Source organism: Malania oleifera, chromosome 3, assembly GCF_029873635.1.
Source record: "Malania oleifera isolate guangnan ecotype guangnan chromosome 3, ASM2987363v1, whole genome shotgun sequence".
NCBI lineage: Eukaryota > Viridiplantae > Streptophyta > Magnoliopsida > Santalales > Ximeniaceae > Malania > Malania oleifera.
In genome coordinates this window covers 33,092,352-33,114,945 of record NC_080419.1, presented here as the reverse complement: position 1 = coordinate 33,114,945, position 22,594 = coordinate 33,092,352, and the positions used below count along the sequence as shown (strand labels likewise).

The following is a 22,594-nucleotide window of genomic DNA, read 5'->3' as shown; positions in this document are numbered from 1 at the left end:
TTGTCTAAGCACAGATGACAAATGAGAGATGGAAGCTAAGACGCACTTAAACGCGCACATCTTTCGGCATATTCTATGGATTTGCAAAGGAGCAGTGCATGAAGACCGATGTCTATTTCTAGTTGTATCTTTATATTTTATTTTATATTTGGATCTGTAATAATTTATATCGGTCTGTAATAATCTCTGCATGTCATGCATGTAGGTAATTGTAAGCTCAACAAAATCGTAGATTGACCATAGGGACCGAATGACCTTAGGGCACCCTTCGGTCAACCGACGCCAGGTTTTTTTGCATACTTAAAAAGGCCTTAAAAAAACCCTAGGTCCCAACACTTAGTGCACAAAGTCCCCAATATCACTTATAATATCAGGGAAATTAACTGAGGCAAAATTGGGCTTAATTACAGAAATTGAGAGAGCTCGGGCGACCGAACCCCAAGAGTTCAAAACTCCTCGGGCGCCTGAACTGTTGAGAAGTCAACAGCTGACTTAGGCTCTCGGGCGACCGACCAAATTTATGCACACCTTCCACGGGCGCCCGAACCGCCTGAAAAGGACATTCCACCAACTCGGGCTACCGAACTATTTAATTCAAACTGAGCCCCAGGCGACCGAATACACGAGTTCGAGCTACCGAACCTATGACCGGGCACCCGAATTTACGAGGAAGTGTTTCTGACTTTGTTTCAGGCCATCGAACTGAAACTCGGGCTGTTGAACCTATTTAAAGGACATTTATAACTGCATTTGTTCGGGCGAACAAATCACTGTTCAGCCACCCAAACCTCACCGGGTTAAAAAATTTTTAACTGAGGTAAATACGGGTTAAGTTAGGTTAATTGTGTTTAAACAATTTAAAACTTTTCTAAGAATTCCCAACAAGTCCCAAACGGTTATAATTTTACCCTAGCCTATAAATATAGGTTCATTTGTGTGGATTAAGGAGAGATTAAGAAAAATCATTAACCAAAATTCTCTCAAAGCCAAAATCCCATTTTGCCTATAATACTTCCAAACACACTCACTCTCATACCTTCATTCCATTGATTAATCTTAGCTTTGTGGTTTTTACTTAGGTTATTGCTTAGTATTATTGCTCATACTCTCATTACTTTACTAAGTTGATTGGTATTGATTTTGGGGAGTTAAGTAAGGTTTTCCCACAGATTTTATTTAATAAATCTTGTGTTAGAAAAAACCTAGTAGCTAAAGGATATTTGCATTGTCATTGCAAAGATTTCTATAGCTTGATTTTGTTGTGCAAAATATTTTTAACAATCTATGTTATTCTTTCAAACAACTCTTGAGCATATTTCATTGACAAAAATATTTTTGAGTTGATTTAAAGATTGTTGCAGCATCTTTGAAACTCTGATTCATTATTGAGATTTGAGAAAACTTGTTTCAAAGAAATAGCTTGATTAGAACACTCCTGAGCATTCTTGCGATCATATCTTGTTGAGTGTAGTTTGCACAAAAATACACATCACTGAGCTTACATTTACCTATATTATTGATGTGTGGTTGATTGATTATACTATGCGTATTGGGTACATATCTGCTTTACTTAAGAAGCATAATAGTTGTACCGATTATTTTTGTGAAGAATACTGTTGTATTTCAAGGCGTGGCCTAAGGGGGCTTGATTTAGCCCGGAAGAATCAGGTTGGGGTCAGCCCTACAAATTTGACCTAAGATCTTCTCCGCCCCGCAAAGACAATTTGTAAAGGTTGAGATCAATCCTGTGCTAATTGATCTAATTGTAATTGGTGCCGCTCCACCCGTTAAGTGAGCATTAGTGGAATCATCGGGCTTGCAAGCTAGAGGCGGAGACATAGGCACAGTTGGCCGAACCCCAATAACATATCTGGTGTTGATTTTATTTTCGGCAATTTACTTTCTACACCTGTATATTTATGTTTATCGTTTAAATATTTAATTGGGTTTGTGAATGTATAGAAAGACCTTAGGTTTGTGAAATACTGCTTGCTAGATTAGTTGAACCTAGGGGATTAATTTTTAAATACCCAATTCACCCCCCTCTTGGGAATACACCAAAGCTAACACAGAGTTACTGTAACTTGAAGATGATAAATAATTTGAATAAAAAAACTTCCATAAGGCTGATCATTGTAATAAATCCTAATCCAACAGTAATCATTGATTACAGTAAATAAGCAGAAGAGAGTTCATATAAGGCAAAATACATTGAACTCCCATGAGGTTTTCCAAAAAGATACAAACCTGATCTCTCCTGACATCTAAATATAATGACAATTATACCCACTTCATTAGTTAACCCCCAAAGACAACTACATTTGTCAACAAACTTGACCCCCAAAATGATAAGTGCAAGAAACTCTAATGTTGAAATAATAAAATAAAAAATAAAAGCCCGCTATTGGCCTAACAAGGCTTACAATTCTTATTTTGATGATACCAAATCACGATAAGTTAGATATGGTTTGTTTCAAGTGAAATTCTTTCAGGAAGAAGGCAAAACTTAAGAAACTCCAAGCTCAAATGGATGATAAAGCTCATGATGAATGTCCTATACAAAAGGTTCCAGAAAGAAAGATGATCAAAAGCTCAAAGATGATATATGATCATAAAACAACAAGGACTTACTTGAAGATCAAAAGAATAGAGTTTTAAGGGTGTCTGTATGTAAGTACTTCATGTAAACTTCAATATAAACTGAATTGAAGCTCTTATAAATCAAAAAAAAAACTAAACAATATATTTTTAAAAATACCCTAAAATATGTTTTAAAATCAAAGTAAATAAGGTCTTAAAAGAAGAAAGGTTTTTCAAAAGAATATAAAGTGAAGACTGAGAGCCAGGCGACTGCCTACATATGGCAGGCGACTACCCAATTTTTTAAAAGGAATATCTTAGGAGGCAGTAGGGTGCCAGGTGACTGCCTAAGCACAGCCAGGCGCTTGGGTGGTCAAGCCAAGCGACTGCCTGGGTTATGGCAAGCGACTGCCAACCTTCTGGGTTGTTCAGTTTCCTCTATGGCAGGCGACTGCCAGGTCGTGGTAGGCGACTGTCAGGTCATGGCAAGCGACGGCCACTCGACAAAGGTTTTAAAATTCTCAACGGGAAGATTTTTTAAATGGATTTCTTGGACATTACTCTTTTGAAAAACTTGAGGATTACTCCAAGTAAACTTGGGGGGCAAGGAATTACTTTTTAAACATCTATAAATAGCCCCAAACTTCAAAGATTTCTACACCAAGAAATTTTCCAGCATTCAAAGTTCTCTAAAAGCTCTCAATCTCTTTGTGTTCATCCTACTTCCACTACTGAGTTGGTGCTGATACGAATTCCGAAGTAGAGCCTTCAAAGTCTGAATCTTTCAAATACTTGGAAGATATATTTGGTGATCTAAATTCAATTTGAGCTTCAATCTTTTTATATTGATTTACTTTGAAGTATATTTGTGCTGAAAATTGTTGTACTAATCAGCTCTTTGTGTGAGCAAATTCTTTGTACACAAATATTTGATTTGTATCTTGTAGATTGATGAATCCAAGGATTGTTTGGATCATTGGCTAAGCAAGAGGATACTGCTTAGAGAGGCAGGCTCTAACCTATGTAAAGAGTGACCGAACGAGGGGATATCGTTTGGAGAAGGCGGGCTCTAGCCTTAACCAAGGATTGTTGTAAAGGTATTGTTCCGCCCATTAAAGGAACAGGTTTAGTGAATCTTTTGGTGGTTTGTCAAAGGTGAGGACGTAGGCTGAGTATAAGCCGAACCTCGTAAAAATCTCCGTCCCACTCTTTCTTTCCCTTACTCTTTATTTTCAGCATATTTAAATTGCGTGGATGGTTTAATTGATAATCATATATACTACGTAATATAGAAATCAAGTAAACTTGAAGTCTAATTTTGATTTGGGTTGCGGAAACCGAAAGGGAGTACGTTGGTTATACCATATCTTACGGAAATCATATGGGAGTACGTTACTTGGTTAACAGCCCAAGGATAAATTAACTGAGAGTTTAGTTGAGTTATGAATATTGAGAAGAGTGTAGATATTATGTTGATTGGATGTTGTATTGCGCATCATATTGAAGAAGCAAAACAATCAATACAGGGCTTTATATCAGTAAGTACAAATTTTATATATACAGGGCTTATATAAACAAACAAACTATTTTAAGTGCTGCAGGTAAATTGTGCTTGGCAAATCGTTTGGTTGATTGTTTTCAAATTATGGATGATTGGCTTAATTACTTGAATAATTGGTTTGGTTGCTTGGTTGTTTACATAGTTGTGTTGATTAATTGAATTAAAAGTACTAAGTTCTTGAGTGATTAAAGAATTAAACAAACAAGTCAAGAATTAGCTCAAAGAAATAAAAGAAGGTTAAGGATTCTTAAAAGGAATTAAAAGAAATTTTTATAATCCAATTCACCCCCCCCCCCCTCTTGGGACTACACCTTACTTTTCAATTGGTATCAAAGCGGGATTATAGCAAATATTAATTAGTAACTATAAAAATATCTAAATGGCTTAATTAGGCGTAGCTCCCTTTGGAAAGGGACAATCTTCAACTAGGCCACCAATCTTCTGTGGACACAACTATACATTTTGGAAAAAGAGAATGCAAATATACCTTCAAACCATGAATTGGAAAACTTGAGAGGTTGTCACGGATGGTGATCTAATTCCTACCACATTAGTAGATGGAAAACAAATACCTAAGGAAAAGAAAGACGTAACTGAAAGAGATTATAAAATGTTGCAAATAAACTCTAGTGCTATGAATGCTCTATATTGTGCTTTAAATGCCAATGAATTTAATAGAGTAATGGCTTGCAAATCAACTAAGAAAATATGGGACAAGCTTGAAGTCACTTACGAAGGCACTATAGATGTTAGGGATAATAGGATCGATATGCTCACAAGTGAATATGAAACTTTTAGGATGAACCCCGATGAATCCATAACTAATATGTTTACTAGGTTCACTCACATAATAAATTCCCTAAATGCACTAGGAAAAACCTATACTACTTATGAAATGATAAGGAAAATTCTTAGAGGGCTACCAACCGTATGGGAACCAAAAGTCACTGCCATAACCGAAGGAAGAAATTTGAAAAACACTTCCTTAGATGAACTTATAGGTTCTCTCCTTACATATGAAATCGCAATAAATGAAAAGAATGGAAAAGCCAAAACCCAAGAATCAATAGCCTTCAAAGCCTTAAAAGACAACTCAAGTAGTGAAATGAATGAAGATATAGAAGCCTTCATATCTAAAAAGCTAGCAAGGATACTAAGAAGGAGAAACAAATTTAAAAGAAGAAACCAAGATACCAAATCAGAAGAAACAGATATTAGCAAGAAATCAAAGGATAAAACTCCTACATGCTATAATTGCAATAAAGTTGGACATATAAAACCAGAATGTCCCCTACTACTTAAGAAAGAGTCTAAGAAGAAAAAGAAAAAGGTCATCAAAGCCACTACTTGAGACATGATGAGTACACGTAGTTCAGAAAATAAATCAAGTGACCAAGAGGTTGGTTATACGTGCTTTATGGCTTGGGATGATGAGGAAAGCTCCTCATCTAAATCTTCAAATAATTCTTGTAGTGATGAATCCAATGATGAATATGTCATCTTATGAAGAACTTCAAAATGACTTATTCAAAGTGCATAAGATGTTAATTAAGGTAACTAAACAAAATACTTCATTGAAAAATAATAATGAAGGTATAATGAAAGAATTAGAATCCCTTAAAACTGCTGAAAGAGAAAAGGATTCAAGAATCAAGAAAATAGAAAGTAAGAATGAAGCTATAACAAAGGAGTTAGAATGTAAAAATCTTGCTGAAAAAGAAAAAGACTTGAAAATCAAAGAATTAAAAAGCAAGAATGAAAAGATGATAGAAGACCTTGGATCCTTATCCTCTATAGTGTATGAGAAAGATATATATATTTCTAAATTAGAGGATAAAATAAGAAAATTATCTTTAGAGTTAGAGAAATCACAAAAGAAGGATGATAACAAGAAAGACATTGAAATAAATTATCTCAAAAATCAAATTAAAGATAAAGAAAAGGTCATTTATAACTTTACAAAAGGAAAAACAAACTTTGGCAAAAAAGAAGGTATTGGTTTTAATGGAATTGAAAATATGAGGAAAATGAATCTTTATATGGGTTATTTTTCAAAAGAATCCAAAAATTATGCTAGCACAGCCTCTAATGCCTACACCAACACTATATGCTATCAATGTAAGAAAAGGGGGCATATAAAGTTTTAATGTTCATTTAAGAGAAAGGGTGTGAAAACTAAACAAGTATGGAGAGTTAAAGAAACATCCTTTATAAAACCAACCGGACCCAAGAAAGTATGGGTACCGAGATGATAAACTAGTTGAAATAGAAAAACTTAAAGATGAATTCAAGAGCTTATTATAACAAATTCAAAATGGCATTGATGGCCAAAATCATAGGATGTTTTTTTTACAAGGCTTAACTTAAGAAAATCTAAAGAAATATCAATACAAGGAGGATCAATTTATATTCATTAGACGAGAATTAGGAATGATGCATGTTCGAGAAGTTATTTGAAAGGAAATCTGCTTGGCAGGCGACTGTCATGCTAATGACTTGGCATTTTTCTTGGTTGACAGGCGCCTGCTTCCTCGTAGTAGGCGACTACCTCGCTACGGTAAGGGTTTAAAACCTTGTTATGTGTCCTTTTAACGACTCTCAGGCACCTACCCCTTCTCCTCTCACCCCACAATCTCTCGTTCTTACTCTTCTTCAAACCGATTTTTCTTCCAAATACATCTGAAATCCTAATTAAAACCCAACCTCTACATCATCTCGCATAATTTCTAGGGTTTACCAGTTTCAACTTTCAAAACAAACATGCCTCGAATCAAATCGATTGCTAACAAGGGTGCCTCTTCCTCCACACGAATCAACAACGATGAAGTAGAGAAGTGGTTAGTAACTCCTCACGCCAAAACTCTCTAAAGAAATCAAATTGCTTCAGCAGAACCGATTCTAGGTAATGTACTTGATGTTACATTCTTCCATTCTGATTTTTGTGAAATCATAGACCTTTTTAAGGAAATTGGATGGGAACAATTTATCACATATCAAGCAAAAGGGTACTATCCAAACGTGGTACAGATTTTCTATGCTAACATGGAGAAACTTCACAATGGGATAAAAACAAATCTCCTAGGGCAGAGTATTCATCTTACTCCCATATCTTTGGGAAAAATTCTTCGAGTTAAACCGGGAGATTTCGAAGTACAAATTGTTGAAAAACAATGGATAATGGCCCAAGGATTCACTCCATAGGAATTTTTACCTCTTGTCATAACTGATACACCCATCTCCTTTGGGCATCCACCCATTTACAAACAGCTCAATCTCCAAACTATAATCCAGCATAAACTTATTACGTATAATATCCTACCTCGATCCGGTTCCCATGACCATGTTTCTTTCTTAGATTGTTTTATTATGTGGTGTATTCTCAAAGGGAAAAAGCTAGATCTTCCTAGTTTACTTATCAAATGGATAAATATGAAAGTTGATGCCCCTCATATCATTCTACCATATGCTGGGATATTAAACATGGTATTTGCAAATTTTAACGTCCTCACACCATCGTTCAACTTCATTAGCAAAACCCATTACGATATCTTTTCTGACACAATTCTTAAGCGTATGGGATATAAGAAAACTACTCAAGGATGATTTCACAAGGGATATCGTCACACCACATCTGAACCACCTTCTCAGCCTTCCATACCAGCCACATCAGTACAGCTAGATCCAGAAACTCCCTCTTGGTTCCTTCCATTTTACAATCACTATATGAACTTTAGCGATGGGATGCAAACTGGTCTTGGTACTCTTCGGGAGAAGGTTTCCACTGTAGAAACTCATTGTTCAAACCTTGTTCAGCGTGTTGATAAGATTGAGAAACACTTGGCTAGTTCTTCCAAAGGCACAACTCCGATGGATACTAACTCTGTTCCATCTAGTGACGGTGAATCTGCTGAAAATTCTGATGAACAAGAAGACGAAGGAGATGAAAGTGGATCTAAGGAAGCCTCAGATTGATATGCTTACTCCTTGTGATGTTTTAATATCTATGCTTATGTATTCATATTTCTATGTATTTCACTGGACAGCATTTCTTTTGTGTTTGTAAGAATTTAAAATACTTTGTATTTCAGCTCTTCACTATGCTTTTTGTTGTATCACCCTCTTTTCCTTTTTGATTGATGTCCAAAGGGGGAGAGTGCTTGAGAGAGAGGAGCAAAAGGAAATATGAATGTGTTTGATATGCTTGTATGAATGGATTTGATATGCTTGTATGAATGTATTTGATATGCTTGTATGAGTGCATTTGGTATGCTTGATTATTAATGATATTTATAACCTGATCATATGATACTTGTATGAAAACCCTATGCTTATTGAAAGGGGGAGCCATGAGCCGTAATTTATTATTAAAAGGGGAGTACGTTAAGAAGTATTTTCCTACTTTTTGCTCTAGATTTGTCATCAACAAAAAGGGGGAGATTATTGGCCTAACAAGGCTTACAATTCTTATTTTGATGATAACAAATCACGATAAGTTTGATATGGTTTGTTTCAAGTGAAATTCTTTCAAGAAGAAGGCAAAGCTTAAAGAAACTCCAAGCTCAAATGGATGATAAAGCTCATGATGAATGTCCTATACAAAAGGTTCCAGAAAGAAAGATGATTAAAAGCTCAAAGATGATATATGATCATGAAACAACAAGGACTTACTTGAAGATCAAAAGAATAGAGTTTTAAGGATGTCTGTATGTAAGTACTTCATGTAAACTTCAATATAAACTGAATTGAAGCTCTTATAAATCAAAAGAAACTAAGAAATATATTTTTAGAAACACCCTAAAATATGTTTTAAAATCAAAGCAAATAAGATCTTAAAAGAAGAAAGGTTTTTCAAACGAATATAAAGTGAAGACTGAGAGCTAGGCAACTGAACATATGGCAGGTGACTGGCCAATTTTTTAAAAGGATATCTTAGGAGGCAGTAGGGTGTCAGGCGACTGCCTAAGCCAAGGTTTTAAATAACGGCCGTTACATAGTGTAACGGCCGATACGTAACGTAAATCATGGGCTCTGAAACCGATACGGGTCGATAATGCAGTTTGGAAAAAATTCGTAGTCGTAACGGCCGTTACGTCTCCGTAACAGCCGTTACCCCAATGTTACACTCCGTAACGGTCCGTTACGGACCGTTACATGCCGACAACTTGCAAAATCTCTTCTGTTGCACAACGCTCCTTTCCCCCTCTCCCGAGTCCCAACCACCCATCTGCCATTCAATCTAACTAAATCTAACATTCAAAGAGCAAAAAAACTTACCTTGAAATTTTGTTGGCCGAGCCGCCAAAGCAATAAGAAGGCTTCACGCCTTCACTTCTTCGAAGCCTGAGCAGATCTACTCATCTTCGCAGCCTTCGTCTAGCCTTCCAGAATCCTAATCCTAACTAAGTTCTTCGAAGCTTGAGAGTGGCCAAAGGCAGCTTCATCTGCCAGTCGTCGCACTCACTGCCACCAGCCAGCCCTCTGCCAGTAGTCACACAGAGCTTCAAGTCATCGATAGCCCTTCGGCAGCCTCCGCCAGTCGTCGCACTTGCCGCCACCAGCCAGCCCTCCGCCAATCGTCGCACGAAGCTTCGAGGCTTCGAGGCTCCGCCGAGTCCCCTCCCCTCTCTCGGTCTCACTCAGACTCTCTGGCCTCTGCTCATCTCGGCGTATGAGATAAGCTTTAAAATTTCAGTCAACACTCAACACCCACATCTTAAACTTTTTAGTATTTTTTTTTTTTTTAATTATAATTTGTTGTAAATTATGTTTGTTAAATTGAATTAAAAAAAAAAAAAGAGTAATATAATAGAGTAAAAAATTAGAAAACAATAATAATTATATAAAATAAAATTTTCTTAATTTATAAATATTTTAATTGTCTTATATTTTTGAAAGGTAATTAGGAAAATCTAATTCCATCACATATTTCCTGTTTATAAATATTTTTTAAGTTTTAAAACATCATTTTGACCTTAAATTTAAAATTAGGTAAAATAAATCGTGACATGATCTATTTTTTGTTTTTAGTTATCAAATAAAGTAAAAATTGATAACTTAATAAAAAAAAATTTTAAGCTAATAGTTAATATATTAATAATTCAGATTTTTACTAATTACTAGTTTACTATTGGAATTTGTAGAAAAATTTTATTTTAATCCATATACTGAGAAAATGCTTAAAAAGTTAAATAGTCAATTTATACTGTATGGATCTCTATTAGTGATGCTGTGATGTATATGAAAGTAGAGCAAAAGTCTTTTCCACCTTTAAAATTACAATGTTAATTTCTTATAGTTATAAATGAAAATAAAATCAAGTTATAAAAAATAATGAAAATATTTTTTAAAGATAAAGGAATATATTTTTTTGTAATAAAATATCTAATATTTTATAATTTTGTTTATTTAAATATAAAAATAAATTAAACATTACTTATTATTTTTAATCAAATATTATGTTTTATTTTTACGTAATAAGTATTTAAAATTAGAAGGACTATTTAGTACTTATTATTTAATATTTACTAAATTACTAATTATAATATTATTCCTGCCATTTTTTTAGAAAGGTTGTAAATTTGTATTTTCTCTATGTTTTATGTAGAGATCATCAAATTAAGTCTATCAATATGTCACGTGATAGAGGAAATGAGAACTTAACTAGTGAGGATATTGGATGGCATTTTGGTACTGCGGTGGACGGTAATAGACATGTTATTATGTGTAAGTTATGTGGGAAGATAATTAAAGGGGGCTTTACACGCTTGAAACAACACTTGGCACATAAAAAAGGTCAAGTAGCTGGATGCTCAAATGTGACCACACAAGTCAGAGAACAAATGATGAAACATCTACAACAGTATGCTGAGAAGAAAAGAGATAAACAAAAAAGGCAAGAAGAAGCAGAAGCCCAAATTAGAGGAGATTTTGAGAATTTGAGTGATGAAGAAGACTTGGAAGAAGAAAGTATGAGATTTTCTCGACAAGAAAGCATACAATCACAGCAACAATGGGAAGAGAGACAAAGATTTCGAGCAAGAACATCTAGAGAGGGTAATATTTATGAAGAGGGAGGTGGCTCTGGCAGTGGTGCTACCAGTGGTTTCAATAGAGCAGAAGCTCAATCTTATAGTGGTCTAGAAGCTGGAGGTAGTGGACGACAATGGATCAATCCTGATGCCCCTGAAGCTAGACTAAAGGCAATGGATCCTATTTTAGAAAGAAGCAAGAGTGCGAAACAACCAAAAATCAACACTAAGTTACTGAAAGGTTTAAGAAGTAAATTAGGAAAAGCAGTTGGAAAATTCCTAATTTATAATCGGATTCCAGCGAATGTAGCTGACTCTCCATTTATGCAGCCTATGCTTGATATTGCTGCAGAGGTTGGAAAGGGGGTGAAGGGTCCATCACCCTATGAGATATCTGAAATTTATTTGGAGCAAGAGTATCAAGAAATGAAAAATTATATAGCTTCTTTTGCTGGAATTTGGAAATAGAGAGGTGTAGCCCTTATGTGTGATGGTTGGTCAGGACCAACTAGAAAACACATTATAAACTTTTTAGTTTATTGCGATAGAGGCACCGTGTTTCATAAATCAGTTGATGCCTCTGATGTGCCAAACAGAACAGTTGAATATTATTTCAGGTAATTTTCTAATTTTAATTGTATATACAAATAGTATTATGAACTTACATGTTTTTAACTAAATAGTAGTAATTATTGAATATATAATTTCATTTTAGATTAATGGACGAGGTGGTTGAAGAAATTGAAGTGGAGAATGTTGTCCAAGTAGTGACTGATAATGAAGCTGCAATGAAGGCAGGAGGAAAATTATTAATGCAGAAGAGGCCCAACCTCTATTGGACAGCATTGCATAGACCTTATTCTTGAAGATATTGGTAAGAAAAGTAACGTGAAGAAGGTCTTAGAAGATGCAAGAACAATAACCTCATTATTTACAACCACACATGGACAGTGAACTTCATGAAGAAATTCAAAAATAATAGAGAGTTACTTCGCCCCGCTATCACTCGATTTGCCATAAATTTCATTGCTTTGGAGACTATTGTCAGGCATAAATAAGCATTAAGGGAAATGTTTACATCTGATGCTTGGAAAAACTCAAGGTTTGGGATGGTAAAATCAGGCCCAGCATATGATTCAAAGAAAATTATCTTAGGCAAAGAGTTTTGACAAAAGGTCTCTGATATAATTAAAGTGGAAAAACCCTTAGTGAAAGTTCTTAAATTGGTTGATGGTGATGAAAAACCAACCATGGGCTTCATATATGAGGCAATTAATAGGGCGACGTTGGCCATTCAAAAAGATTGCCGATTTTACAAAGACTATTGGAAAATTATTGACAACCAGTGGAGTTTTCAGTTGCACCAAGATTTGCACACTGCTAGTAAGTGTAAATCAAATACAATTTCTTATTATTTTAACTTTTAAATTATGAATAGTTGCATTACAAAACTATTGATTAATATGTTTCTAAATTTAATTGTAGGTACATTTTGAACCCACAATTTCTTTATGCTGCCCCATCCTCTCCTGAAGTTGCTAGAGAAGTCATGGATGGGGTTAAAAAAGTGATAACCAAGTTGGTACCCGATATAGATACTCAAATTCGGGCTATTAATCAAGTAAGTATTGGTTCCATTAAATTGAATAATGAATTGCTCTAGTATTTTGTAATACTTTCAAAAATAATTATTAATACATCTAATTAATTAATTAAATTTCACAATCATCCTTTTTTAGTTGTTGCTATATCGAGATAGGCAGGAGACTTTTGGAACCCCATTGGCTCAAAGGGCAGTGAAACAAACAAATCCTGGTAAATATGGCTATAGAGCTAAATAATGGATGAATGACTCTATTTTCTCTCTTTATGTTCAAATTTGACTTTTGAAATATACACTATACTAACATAAAACTCTTTTTAATTATTCATGCAGCTGAATGGTGGATTCATTATGGCTTGTGTGCTCCTGAGCTCCAAAGAATAGCAATCAGAGTTCTTACCCAGACCACATCAGCTTCGAACTGTGAGCGTAATTGGAGCACCTTTAGCCTCATCCAGACGAAAACAAGAAATAGATTAAAGTACATGAGACTACAAAAACTTGTTTTCGTACATTACAACATGAGGTTAAAGTTAAGACGTATAATGAGAAGAACCCAACGAGAAATTGAAGAGGGTTTCAATCCTATCAATTTGGACTACATTTTCGAAAAAGATGATCCTTTAAGTCAATAGTTCGAGGAGAGAGAGACACCACTACTCGACGGTCAAGACAATTCAAATTGGTTAAATGAAGAAGTTGGTGATACTACAGAAGGAGGTGATCAACCACCAATAAACGCGCATGATGATTCAAGTTCAAGCCCTAAACGTACACAAAGTGATGACAATCTTGGTTTGAGCCCACCAAGTGATGATGATGATAATAGTGGTGCTGGAGCTGGGGTTGGGGGGGCGGCAGTGGTGGTGGTGGAGGTGGCGGTGTAGAATATAATTATGGATATGACACAGGGACATCATTTGCAAGGGATATACATCCTTCTGATCCTTGTGGACTACATGACATACCTGATAAATTATGACTTGGGTATTCCTCCAGGGAACCAATCTTCACAACCCAGGAAAAGGAGTGCTCGTGGTGACCCTAGTGATTCTACTGAAGATTCATATGGTGTGGTTCATAGTTTTGGCGAATTTGGTTTAGATGGTTCATCATCACAATCATATGGATCTCATCCAGCATATCCACATTATGCATCTCGTGACTCACATTTTTATCCTAGTGGATCAGGAATCTCAGGATCTAGTGAGTCTTCTTCTACACACTACCCAAAGCCAACCCCTGCCCCAACTTATGGACATTATTCAGGAGGATTTTCACCACCAGTACATTTTCAAGAGCAACAACGAAATACGCAAACTTGGGTTTATTCAACTATGCACTTCCACAAGGATGGGGAGATAATTTATCATCCCAATCTCAAGATACAGATGCAAATTATGAAGACCCTCCACGTCATTCTTTTTGGTGGTGACATGTGTTATGTTATAAATTTGTAATATTGTATTCATGTATTTTCAACTATTTATTGATATTTGATATTAATCACTTTTTAAATTCATGTATGTGTAATGTGTATATTGAGTATTGAGTTTATTGATCATGGTTCGAAATCGCGGTAGCGGGTAACGTCGCGTAACAGTCGCAGGTGTCACGGGACGCGGGAGACGTGGGTGTTACGTAACGGGAAGTGGGCGTAACGGCTGTGAATTTTTTTCACGCATGCACAACCATGCCAAAATCGAAAAATAAGCATGAAATCCATTAATGCATGATTTTTAATGAATTTTGGCAACCTTCATTCAACCTACAAATGCTTTTTAATAGGCATTATGATTTTTATATTAATTTTAGTGCGCTGCTTACAAAAAAGGCATATTTTTTTAAAGTTTGCATTAGTTTAATGGGTAAAAAAGATGTAGAAATGTAATTAAAATGAAGAATCAATTGATTAAAGACATAAAGTTACTTAAAATGAGTCAATAGACCCAATAATTTATATTACAATACAAAATTTTATATTACAATTTACAATTTAAAAAAATAAATATGGAATTGTAAATCTTACAATTTAATTATTTAAATGGTAGTGTGGTTGAGTCACTTGAGACTTGACTAATTGTGTAGAAATTAGGATTTATTATAAATTTTAGATCTAATATTAAATTATTAATAGTCAAGGTATTTAAAAAAATAATTATGTAGAATATTAATTAATAATTTTTTACTAAATCTGTACTCTAACTCTCTAAGTAACTTTATAAATTTTATGTTCTAATAATTTTATACTAATGTTTTTATTTTAATTAATAAATTCTACTTATATAATCATTTATAAATTTGCATACTAATTAAATAATAAATATAAACTGAAATTATAAAATAAACTAAATTATTTATTTAGAATAAATTGTTAATTTACAATTACATTAACCAATGAAGTAGAAGAACTGAAGAAACATACCCACTCCCGAGTCCCGAGTCCCCACCGAAGCTGCGAGAGAGCTGCAACCTGCAAGCCCCCAAAATTTGGAGGAATCGAAGGCTTCAAAACTTATTTTTGGAGCTACAACTGCGAGCCTGCGAATGGAGGCGACCTGCAGAGCACAGCTCCTTCAAGCCACAAATCGAAGATTGGAAGCTGATTTTTAGGTTCTTACACTGGACAAAGGAGACGAACTGACGAAGAGGGAAAAATCGAAACACCTTCAAGGGAAAAATCAAACACCTTCAAGACAAACTGCCAGTCAGCTGACCTGCGATGGCTGCAAACTGCGAAGAACATCTTCAAGGCAAAAATCGAAGCTGATTTTGGGGATTTTGAAGCTTCAGATCAGTAGATTGAAGCTGTATGAAAGAGACGAAGAGTGAAAGAGGGAATAGCACAACAAATCGAAACTTTGAAGCTGCTTTCGTTTCTTTGGAGGCTTCAAATGAGGAGATCTAAGCTAGATGATGGAGAGAAACACAAAAAATGGAGCAGATTTGAGGAGGTAAGGAAGGTACGCAGTAGTGTAAGGGGCTGTCGACTGTCATGTGTCGTAACGGACGTTACGGGTCGTAACGTTAGTGTAACGGCCATTATGGGCTGTTACGGTTTTGTAACGGGCGTTATGCACGTGAATTTTCTGCTCACCGCTAATGCGGGCTATAACGGTATCGGAGAGATGATTCTCCGTTACATAACGGCCATTACGCTACGTAACGGCCGTTATTTAATACCATGCTATTGATTCATTTTTAGTAACTTTATGACTTTAATTAATTGATTCTTACATTTCTACATCTTTTTACTCATTAAAGTAATGTAAACTATAAAAAAATATGCTTTTTTTTGTAAACAGCGCACTAAAATTAATATAAAAATCATAATGCCTATTAAAAAGCATTTGTAGGTTGAATGAAAGCCTTCAAAATTCATTAAAAATCATGTATTAATGGATTTCATGCTTATTTTTCGATTTTGGCATGGTTGTGCATGCGTGAAAAAAATTCACGACCGTTAAGCCCGCTTCCCGTTACGTAACACCTGCGTCTCCCGCAACCCGTGACACCCGCGACCGTTACGTGACGTTACCCACGACCGCGATTTCGAACCATGGCCTGAGCATAGCCAGGCACCTAGGTGGTCAAGCCAGGCGACCGCCTGGGTTATGGCAAGCGACTACCAGCCTTCTGAGTTGTTCAGTTTCCTCTATGACAGGCGACTGCCAAGTCGTGGTAGGCGACTGTCACTCGATAAAGGTTTTAAAATTCTCAACGGGAAGATTTTTTAAATGGATTTCTTGGGCATTACTCTTTTGAAAAACTTGAGAATTACTCCAAGTAAACTTGAGGGGCAAGGAATTACTTTTTAAACATCTATAAATTGCCCCAAACTTCAAAAAATTTTACACCAAGAAATTTTCCAGCATTCAAAGTTCTCTAAAAGCTCTCAATCTCTCTTGTGTTCATCCTACTTCCACTACTAAGTTGGTGCTGATACGAATTCCAAAGTAGAGCCTTCAAAGTCTGAATCTTTCAAATACTTGGAAGATATATTTGGTGATCTAAATTCAATTTGAGCTTCAATCTTTTTATATTGATTTACTTTGAAGTATATTTGTGCTGAAAATTGTTATACTAATCAGCTCTTTGTGTGAGCAAATTCTTTGTACACAAATATTTGATTTGTATCTTGTAGATTGATGAATCCAAGGATTGTTTGGATCATTGGCTAAGCAAGGGGATACTGCTTAGAGAGGCGGGCTCTAGCCTATGTAAGGAGTGACCGAACGAGGGGATATCGTTTGGAGAAGGCGGGCTCTAGCCTTAACCAAAGATTATTGTAAAGGTATTATTCCGCCCGTTAAAGGAACAGGTTTAGTGAATCTTTTGGTGGTTTGTCAAAGGTGAGAACGTAGGCTGAGTATAAGCCGAACCTCGTAAAAATCTCCGTCTCACTCTTTCTTTCCCTTACTCTTTATTTTCAGCATATTTAAATTGCGTGGATGGTTTAATTGATAATCATATATACTACGTAATATAGAAATCAAGTAAACTTGAAGTCTAATTTTGATTTGGGTTGCGGAAACCGAAAGGGAGTACGTTGGTTATACCATACCTTACGGAAACCATATGGGAGTACGTTACTTGGTTAACAGCCCAAGGATAAATTAACTGAGAGTTTAGTTGAGTTATGAATATTGAGAAGAGTGTAGATATTATGTTGATTGGATGTTGTATTGCGCATCATATTGAAGAAGCAAAACAATCAATACGGGGCTTTATATCAGCAAGTACATATTTTATATATACAGGGCTTATATAAACAAACAAACTATTTTAAGTGCTGCAGGTAACTTGTGCTTGGCAAATCATTTGGTTGATTGTTTTCAAATTGTGGATGATTGACTTGATTACTTGAATGATTGGTTTGGTTGCTTGGTTGTTTACATAGTTGTGTTGATTGATTGAATTAAAAGAATTAAGTTCTTGAGTGATTAAAGAATTAAACAAACAAGTCAAGAATTAGCTCAAAGAAATAAAAGAAGGTTAAGGATTCTTAAAAGGAATTAAAAGAAATTTTTATAATCCAATTCACCCCCCCTCTTGAGACTACACCTTACTTTTCACCCGCATTCCACTCTTGGATGAATTTCAATGAAAATGTAGTGCAGGCTAGTGTAAAGTGAGCCCTATTGGAAGATGCACTTGTGGAGAAGAAGATGCATACCTATGGAAAGATGTACCAACAATTTCCTACCACATATGACGACTATATGACTTGTCATGCTATATGGATTAGAATGTTAGGCAACTAAGAAATAGCACATCCAAAAAGTAAAAGTTGTTGAAATGTGAATGCTAAGGTGAATAAATGGTATAACTTTAAAGGATAAATTAAGGAACGAACATATTCACAATAAGTTAGGCATAGGCCGCATAGCACCAGCAGAAGATAAGATAAGAGAGGGATGACTTAGATGGTTTGGGCATTTGAAACATACGCCAAGTAGTGCTCTAGTGAGGAGGAGTGAGTTAGTTATTGTTACTAGTAAATAGTAATAGAATGGGTAGAGGTAGACCTAAAATAAGAAAAGACTTGATAGCTCTTAAGTGAGCCAAGGAAAATACCTCGATCATGTGAATTAGAAGAAAAGGATTCATATAGTTGTCCCACTTAAAAAGACTTAAGGCTTGTTGTTGTTGTTGTTGTTATTTTACAGGATTTATGGCAATTCTAAAGGGGCAGAACATCAACTTCTTTTTTTATAGAAGACGGTAAATTAACAAATGGGATATAAGTGTAATTATATTTATATGTTAAGGAAGGTCTGTATCAATTTTTTAAATGTCAAATGAAGGCCATGTTATTTTTGCAAATCTCAAGCGAGGTTACTATATCTTGCCTTAAATTATAAAGAGTTTGTGAAGTAACTACCACATTTAAAAACCAAAGACATTAAAATGACAACCATAATTCCATCAATGATTCTTAATTGCTCAGTATAGAAATGAGACAAAAATGTTTATAGTATTTATTATTCTAGTGAAAGTATATTACACCCAAGAGTACCTGCATACTAGGATATATAGCAAGCTCCAGTTTGAAAGGCTTTGTCGGATTACGGGCACCAGATGGCAAAACAACGACCCAACTGTAAACAGGGCAATGTTAATCAATTTAGTGGAATTATATAATACATGAAAGAATAGTTTTTTTTTTTTTTAATGATAGATTTACACTTGAAAATATATGAGAGCATTGTATGAATTGCATAGGCAATATATTGCATAAAACAAACAAAGAAACAAAAAATAAAGTAAAAAATAAGTAAACAAGAAGACACCCACACTTTTCTCGTGACCAGTTGAGGGGCAAGTGCTTCCAGAAAGCCTGGCCCATGAAACTCCCGCAGCCAACCAGAGAACAAGCAGATATGATTCTAAAGGCACAAGAAGGAAATGTAGCTTCAAATATTATTCTCAATTAAACAGGGATTAAAAGGTAAAAAACAAAATTACGAGAATACATTGCATTACAAACTTTGGGAATACCTCAATTGCACGAACAACATTGGTGAACCCTTTTGCTCTAGCAACATCAAGAGGAGTTTGGCAATCATCATTCATCACTAATGTATTTGCTGAAATTTGGAAAATAAAACATGCATTAAACTATAACAGACAGTGAAAAAGAAATCATTTCTAATTTTCTATAATAGATCTTTTCAAACTCCACCACTGGTGCATATTATGTTGATATAGTTACAGTTTAACACACCTCCATGTGCAAGAAGCAGCTTAACAGTATGTTCAAGGCCTCTTTTTGCTGCATGATGTAAAGGAGTCCCTGCATGACGACCTAGTGAAGAGAAATTATTGAAGTTAGAGGAGACCAAACAAAAAAAGGAAGCATGAGAAAATAATGACTCAATAAAAGTGCATCAGGGTATCTTGTTAAAACTGGATGGCCCCATCATATCTTACAAATATTTCAAAATTCAAAGTCTGCAATGTCAAAAGGGGTCATTACATCTGATCTCTAAGCAACATTGACACATTTGAGAAAGAATGAAACTCAGAAATGACACAGCCGATGAACCATGAAAAGTGCACTGAGATTAGTACATCAGCATTACACCAAAAGAGGATTCAGTAACTATGTGTTTGGGGGAAGTCTTGGACTTGGTTTTGTATAGATTTAGATAAAATGTAATACAAAATCATATTGAGTTTTCTCCAAACCACACAAATGCAAATCCAAGGACAAAATCCATTCTCCCAAACACAGTAAAAGTGTACTTCAGGTATGCATGCACAACATCAGAACACTCATTTTGCCAAAAAAAGATGGAGCTTTAAAATAGAAAAATGAACGGCCAGAATGGAAGTAGAGATCCTAACATGTTTTATTTTGTTATTAATAGTTGAGGTCTTAGCAACCTTGCGATTTAGAAAAATTCTGGTTCTATTCTCTTCCTACCCCACAGTTCAATTTTTTTCAATCGGAAAGTGTTTGTAGATTTATGGAAGAAATCAGTAATGAGAGTATTGCAGAGGCAGACACAAGACATATACCAGGACGATAAGCATTGACATTAGCGCCAATTTCTATCAATGTTTTTGCAACATTGAGAAGTTCAGGATTCATGCAGGCTAAGATTAGGGGCGTTTTCCCTTCCCTGTCAATCCACTGCACCAAAATCATCCAAGAAGTGAGACACAAAACTTCCTTACTCAAAAATGAAGCAGCACAAGCTCAATTACCTTCTGTTTGTTGATAAGAACGCTAATTTGAGAAAAATGAAATAAAACAAAATTGAATCATATTTCTTAACTTGCTCCAACTTGCAGAACAAAAGTCTCAATTCACCACAACTTAGCGATTTAGTTCTATTAGGGTTATTTAAGCAAGGGGATTTGTTTAATTAGGTCCCAGATTATGACACATCAAACTTAAAAACTTTTTTTTCGTTTGCCACACTTTCCCGGCAACCAATCATAAAAAACTCTTTGAAAATATACAGATAGTTTCTATATAACAGCGTGAATGATGCAATCTGCAATACATAAGACACATTTGGGACGATCCCTTCTTATAAACAAGAAGACACATTTCGATAATACCTCAAGGCCGGCACCCTGTCTGCGAAGTTCTTTGATCCCTTCTGAGTTTCCATAATTCACCTGCTGGTACAACAACTCGTCCTTGGATTGTTGCTGCCCCATCGAATTCAAGCACACCCAACTCGAAAATCTATCAGAATTTTGGGCCAAGCAAAAAAAGGAAAACCGGGGTTTAAAATTTTCTCGGAAAACTCACTCCGGCAAAAAGATTGCCAATTTTGAATTTTCCAGGAAAATTCTAGGATTGGAAACGGAGCTGAACAGGAAGCCTAGATTACAACCACCTCCATCAGTCGCACATTGGAATCAGAATAAAAGATTTTACTTTTGGAGTTTCTTCTGAAAGTATTATTATATGGTAGGGTGTAAGAAATAAACAAAGTTTTCTATTATTTATTATTTAAGTTGCCATATTTAGTTTTTTATATAGGAAATCTTAGGTATTTAGTTTAATATGCGGAGAAAATTTATATTTAAAAAGGCTTATATAAGTACCTCTATATTATTTAATAGCTATTGTGAAAAAATTGTCCTTAATTATTCTAATAAATTATTTATTTTCATGAATAAATTTTGTAAATCTCAAATTCTTAAAGATTTTACATGAACTTAATATATATGGGTGAGCACTAATTTAACTCAAAGTTTATGTTATCATGTCTTGAGTCAATTTATGTATATAAGTTATTCATCCTCCACTTAATATTTCCATGTGAAACAACTCTTATAAGCACATTCAGGATTAACTGAATTAACTGACCATAATAGATCAATTTGATTAATTTGGTTTTGATACACCCAAAATATATTAGCCATTAAAAGGGGGTTAACGCCCGACCCTCACCCCTTAAGTCAAACCTTCTAGCGAGAGTAATCAATTCCGAACTAATAAAGAGGAGAAAAGATTCACGTCGGCGACTTAAAACAGTCGGAGTGATGCATGCAAACACTTTATGACCCAAGAGCGATTCACACCCTCGCGCCATAAAGACGAATAAACCCAAGGGTCAACTCCAACCCCTATAAGAAGGGACACAGGGAAAAGACTAAGGTAAGTCATTTGACACACATTCTTACTGTTACATTTAGTCTCTCTCGAGCATTTTCCTTACTTAGGCATCGAAGTAATCTCCCGGAATACACCCCAGGTCCTCCAAGCCTTTTTGCTTTCATCATTTTCAAGTCATCGAAGATTTGGGAGTAGTCTCATTGGTCATCACCGACTTTATCCCGCAACAGGTTTGGTTAATTCAATACAAAAACTATGAAATTTCAATAATTCAAGTTTAGTTTAGTTGAGGATTTGGTAATTTTGGTTACCAAATTAATTGATTTATGATGTGAAATATGAATAATATAAAATTTTAAAAATATAGTATATGGTATATACTATAATAATTATATCATCCACAGCCTTCACTTGTTATAGAATTGAAAAGCGTAAAGCGAACCCTAAGTAAAATCTCTTCCTAAGTACAAAATTTTGAAAACTAAGGGTCTATTTTGATATTAATAATTATTTTCTATTTCTAGTTATGTACAATGAAAAAATATATTATAAAAATGCATTTTTTTATATTTTTTATTTTTTATTTTTGTTACAAGTTTTTCAATTTTTTGTCAATAAAATTAAAAATTGGATTTTATGATTTTCAACTATTTTGGAAACCTATTGTCAAATATTTTAATATCCAAAAAATATTTTTTAAAAATTAAACTATTCATTTTATATAATTTTAAATTAAAATC

General features: G+C 34.9%; 1 protein-coding gene across 4 annotated transcripts in view; it reads right to left on the bottom strand.

Moving 5' to 3' along the window:
- Window positions 1-21,243, bottom strand: part of LOC131150701 (putative E3 ubiquitin-protein ligase XBAT35) — a 30,837-nt gene extending 9,594 nt beyond the window's left edge. For 3 of the 4 annotated variants that reach the window (XM_058101582.1, XM_058101581.1, XM_058101584.1), the window contains exons 1-6: window positions 20,846-21,243; window positions 20,297-20,411; window positions 19,500-19,580; window positions 19,274-19,362; window positions 19,070-19,161; window positions 18,792-18,873 (exon numbers count right to left, since the gene is read on the bottom strand). In XM_058101582.1, the coding sequence (XP_057957565.1) occupies window positions 18,792-18,873; window positions 19,070-19,161; window positions 19,274-19,362; window positions 19,500-19,580; window positions 20,297-20,411; window positions 20,846-20,947 (561 nt within the window). In that variant the 5' untranslated portion in view covers window positions 20,948-21,243. The remainder of the gene's footprint in view (window positions 1-18,791; window positions 18,874-19,069; window positions 19,162-19,273; window positions 19,363-19,499; window positions 19,581-20,296; window positions 20,412-20,845) is intronic. The other variant, XM_058101583.1, reaches the window with a different exon arrangement.
- Between the last annotated feature and the right edge of the window lie 1,351 nt (window positions 21,244-22,594).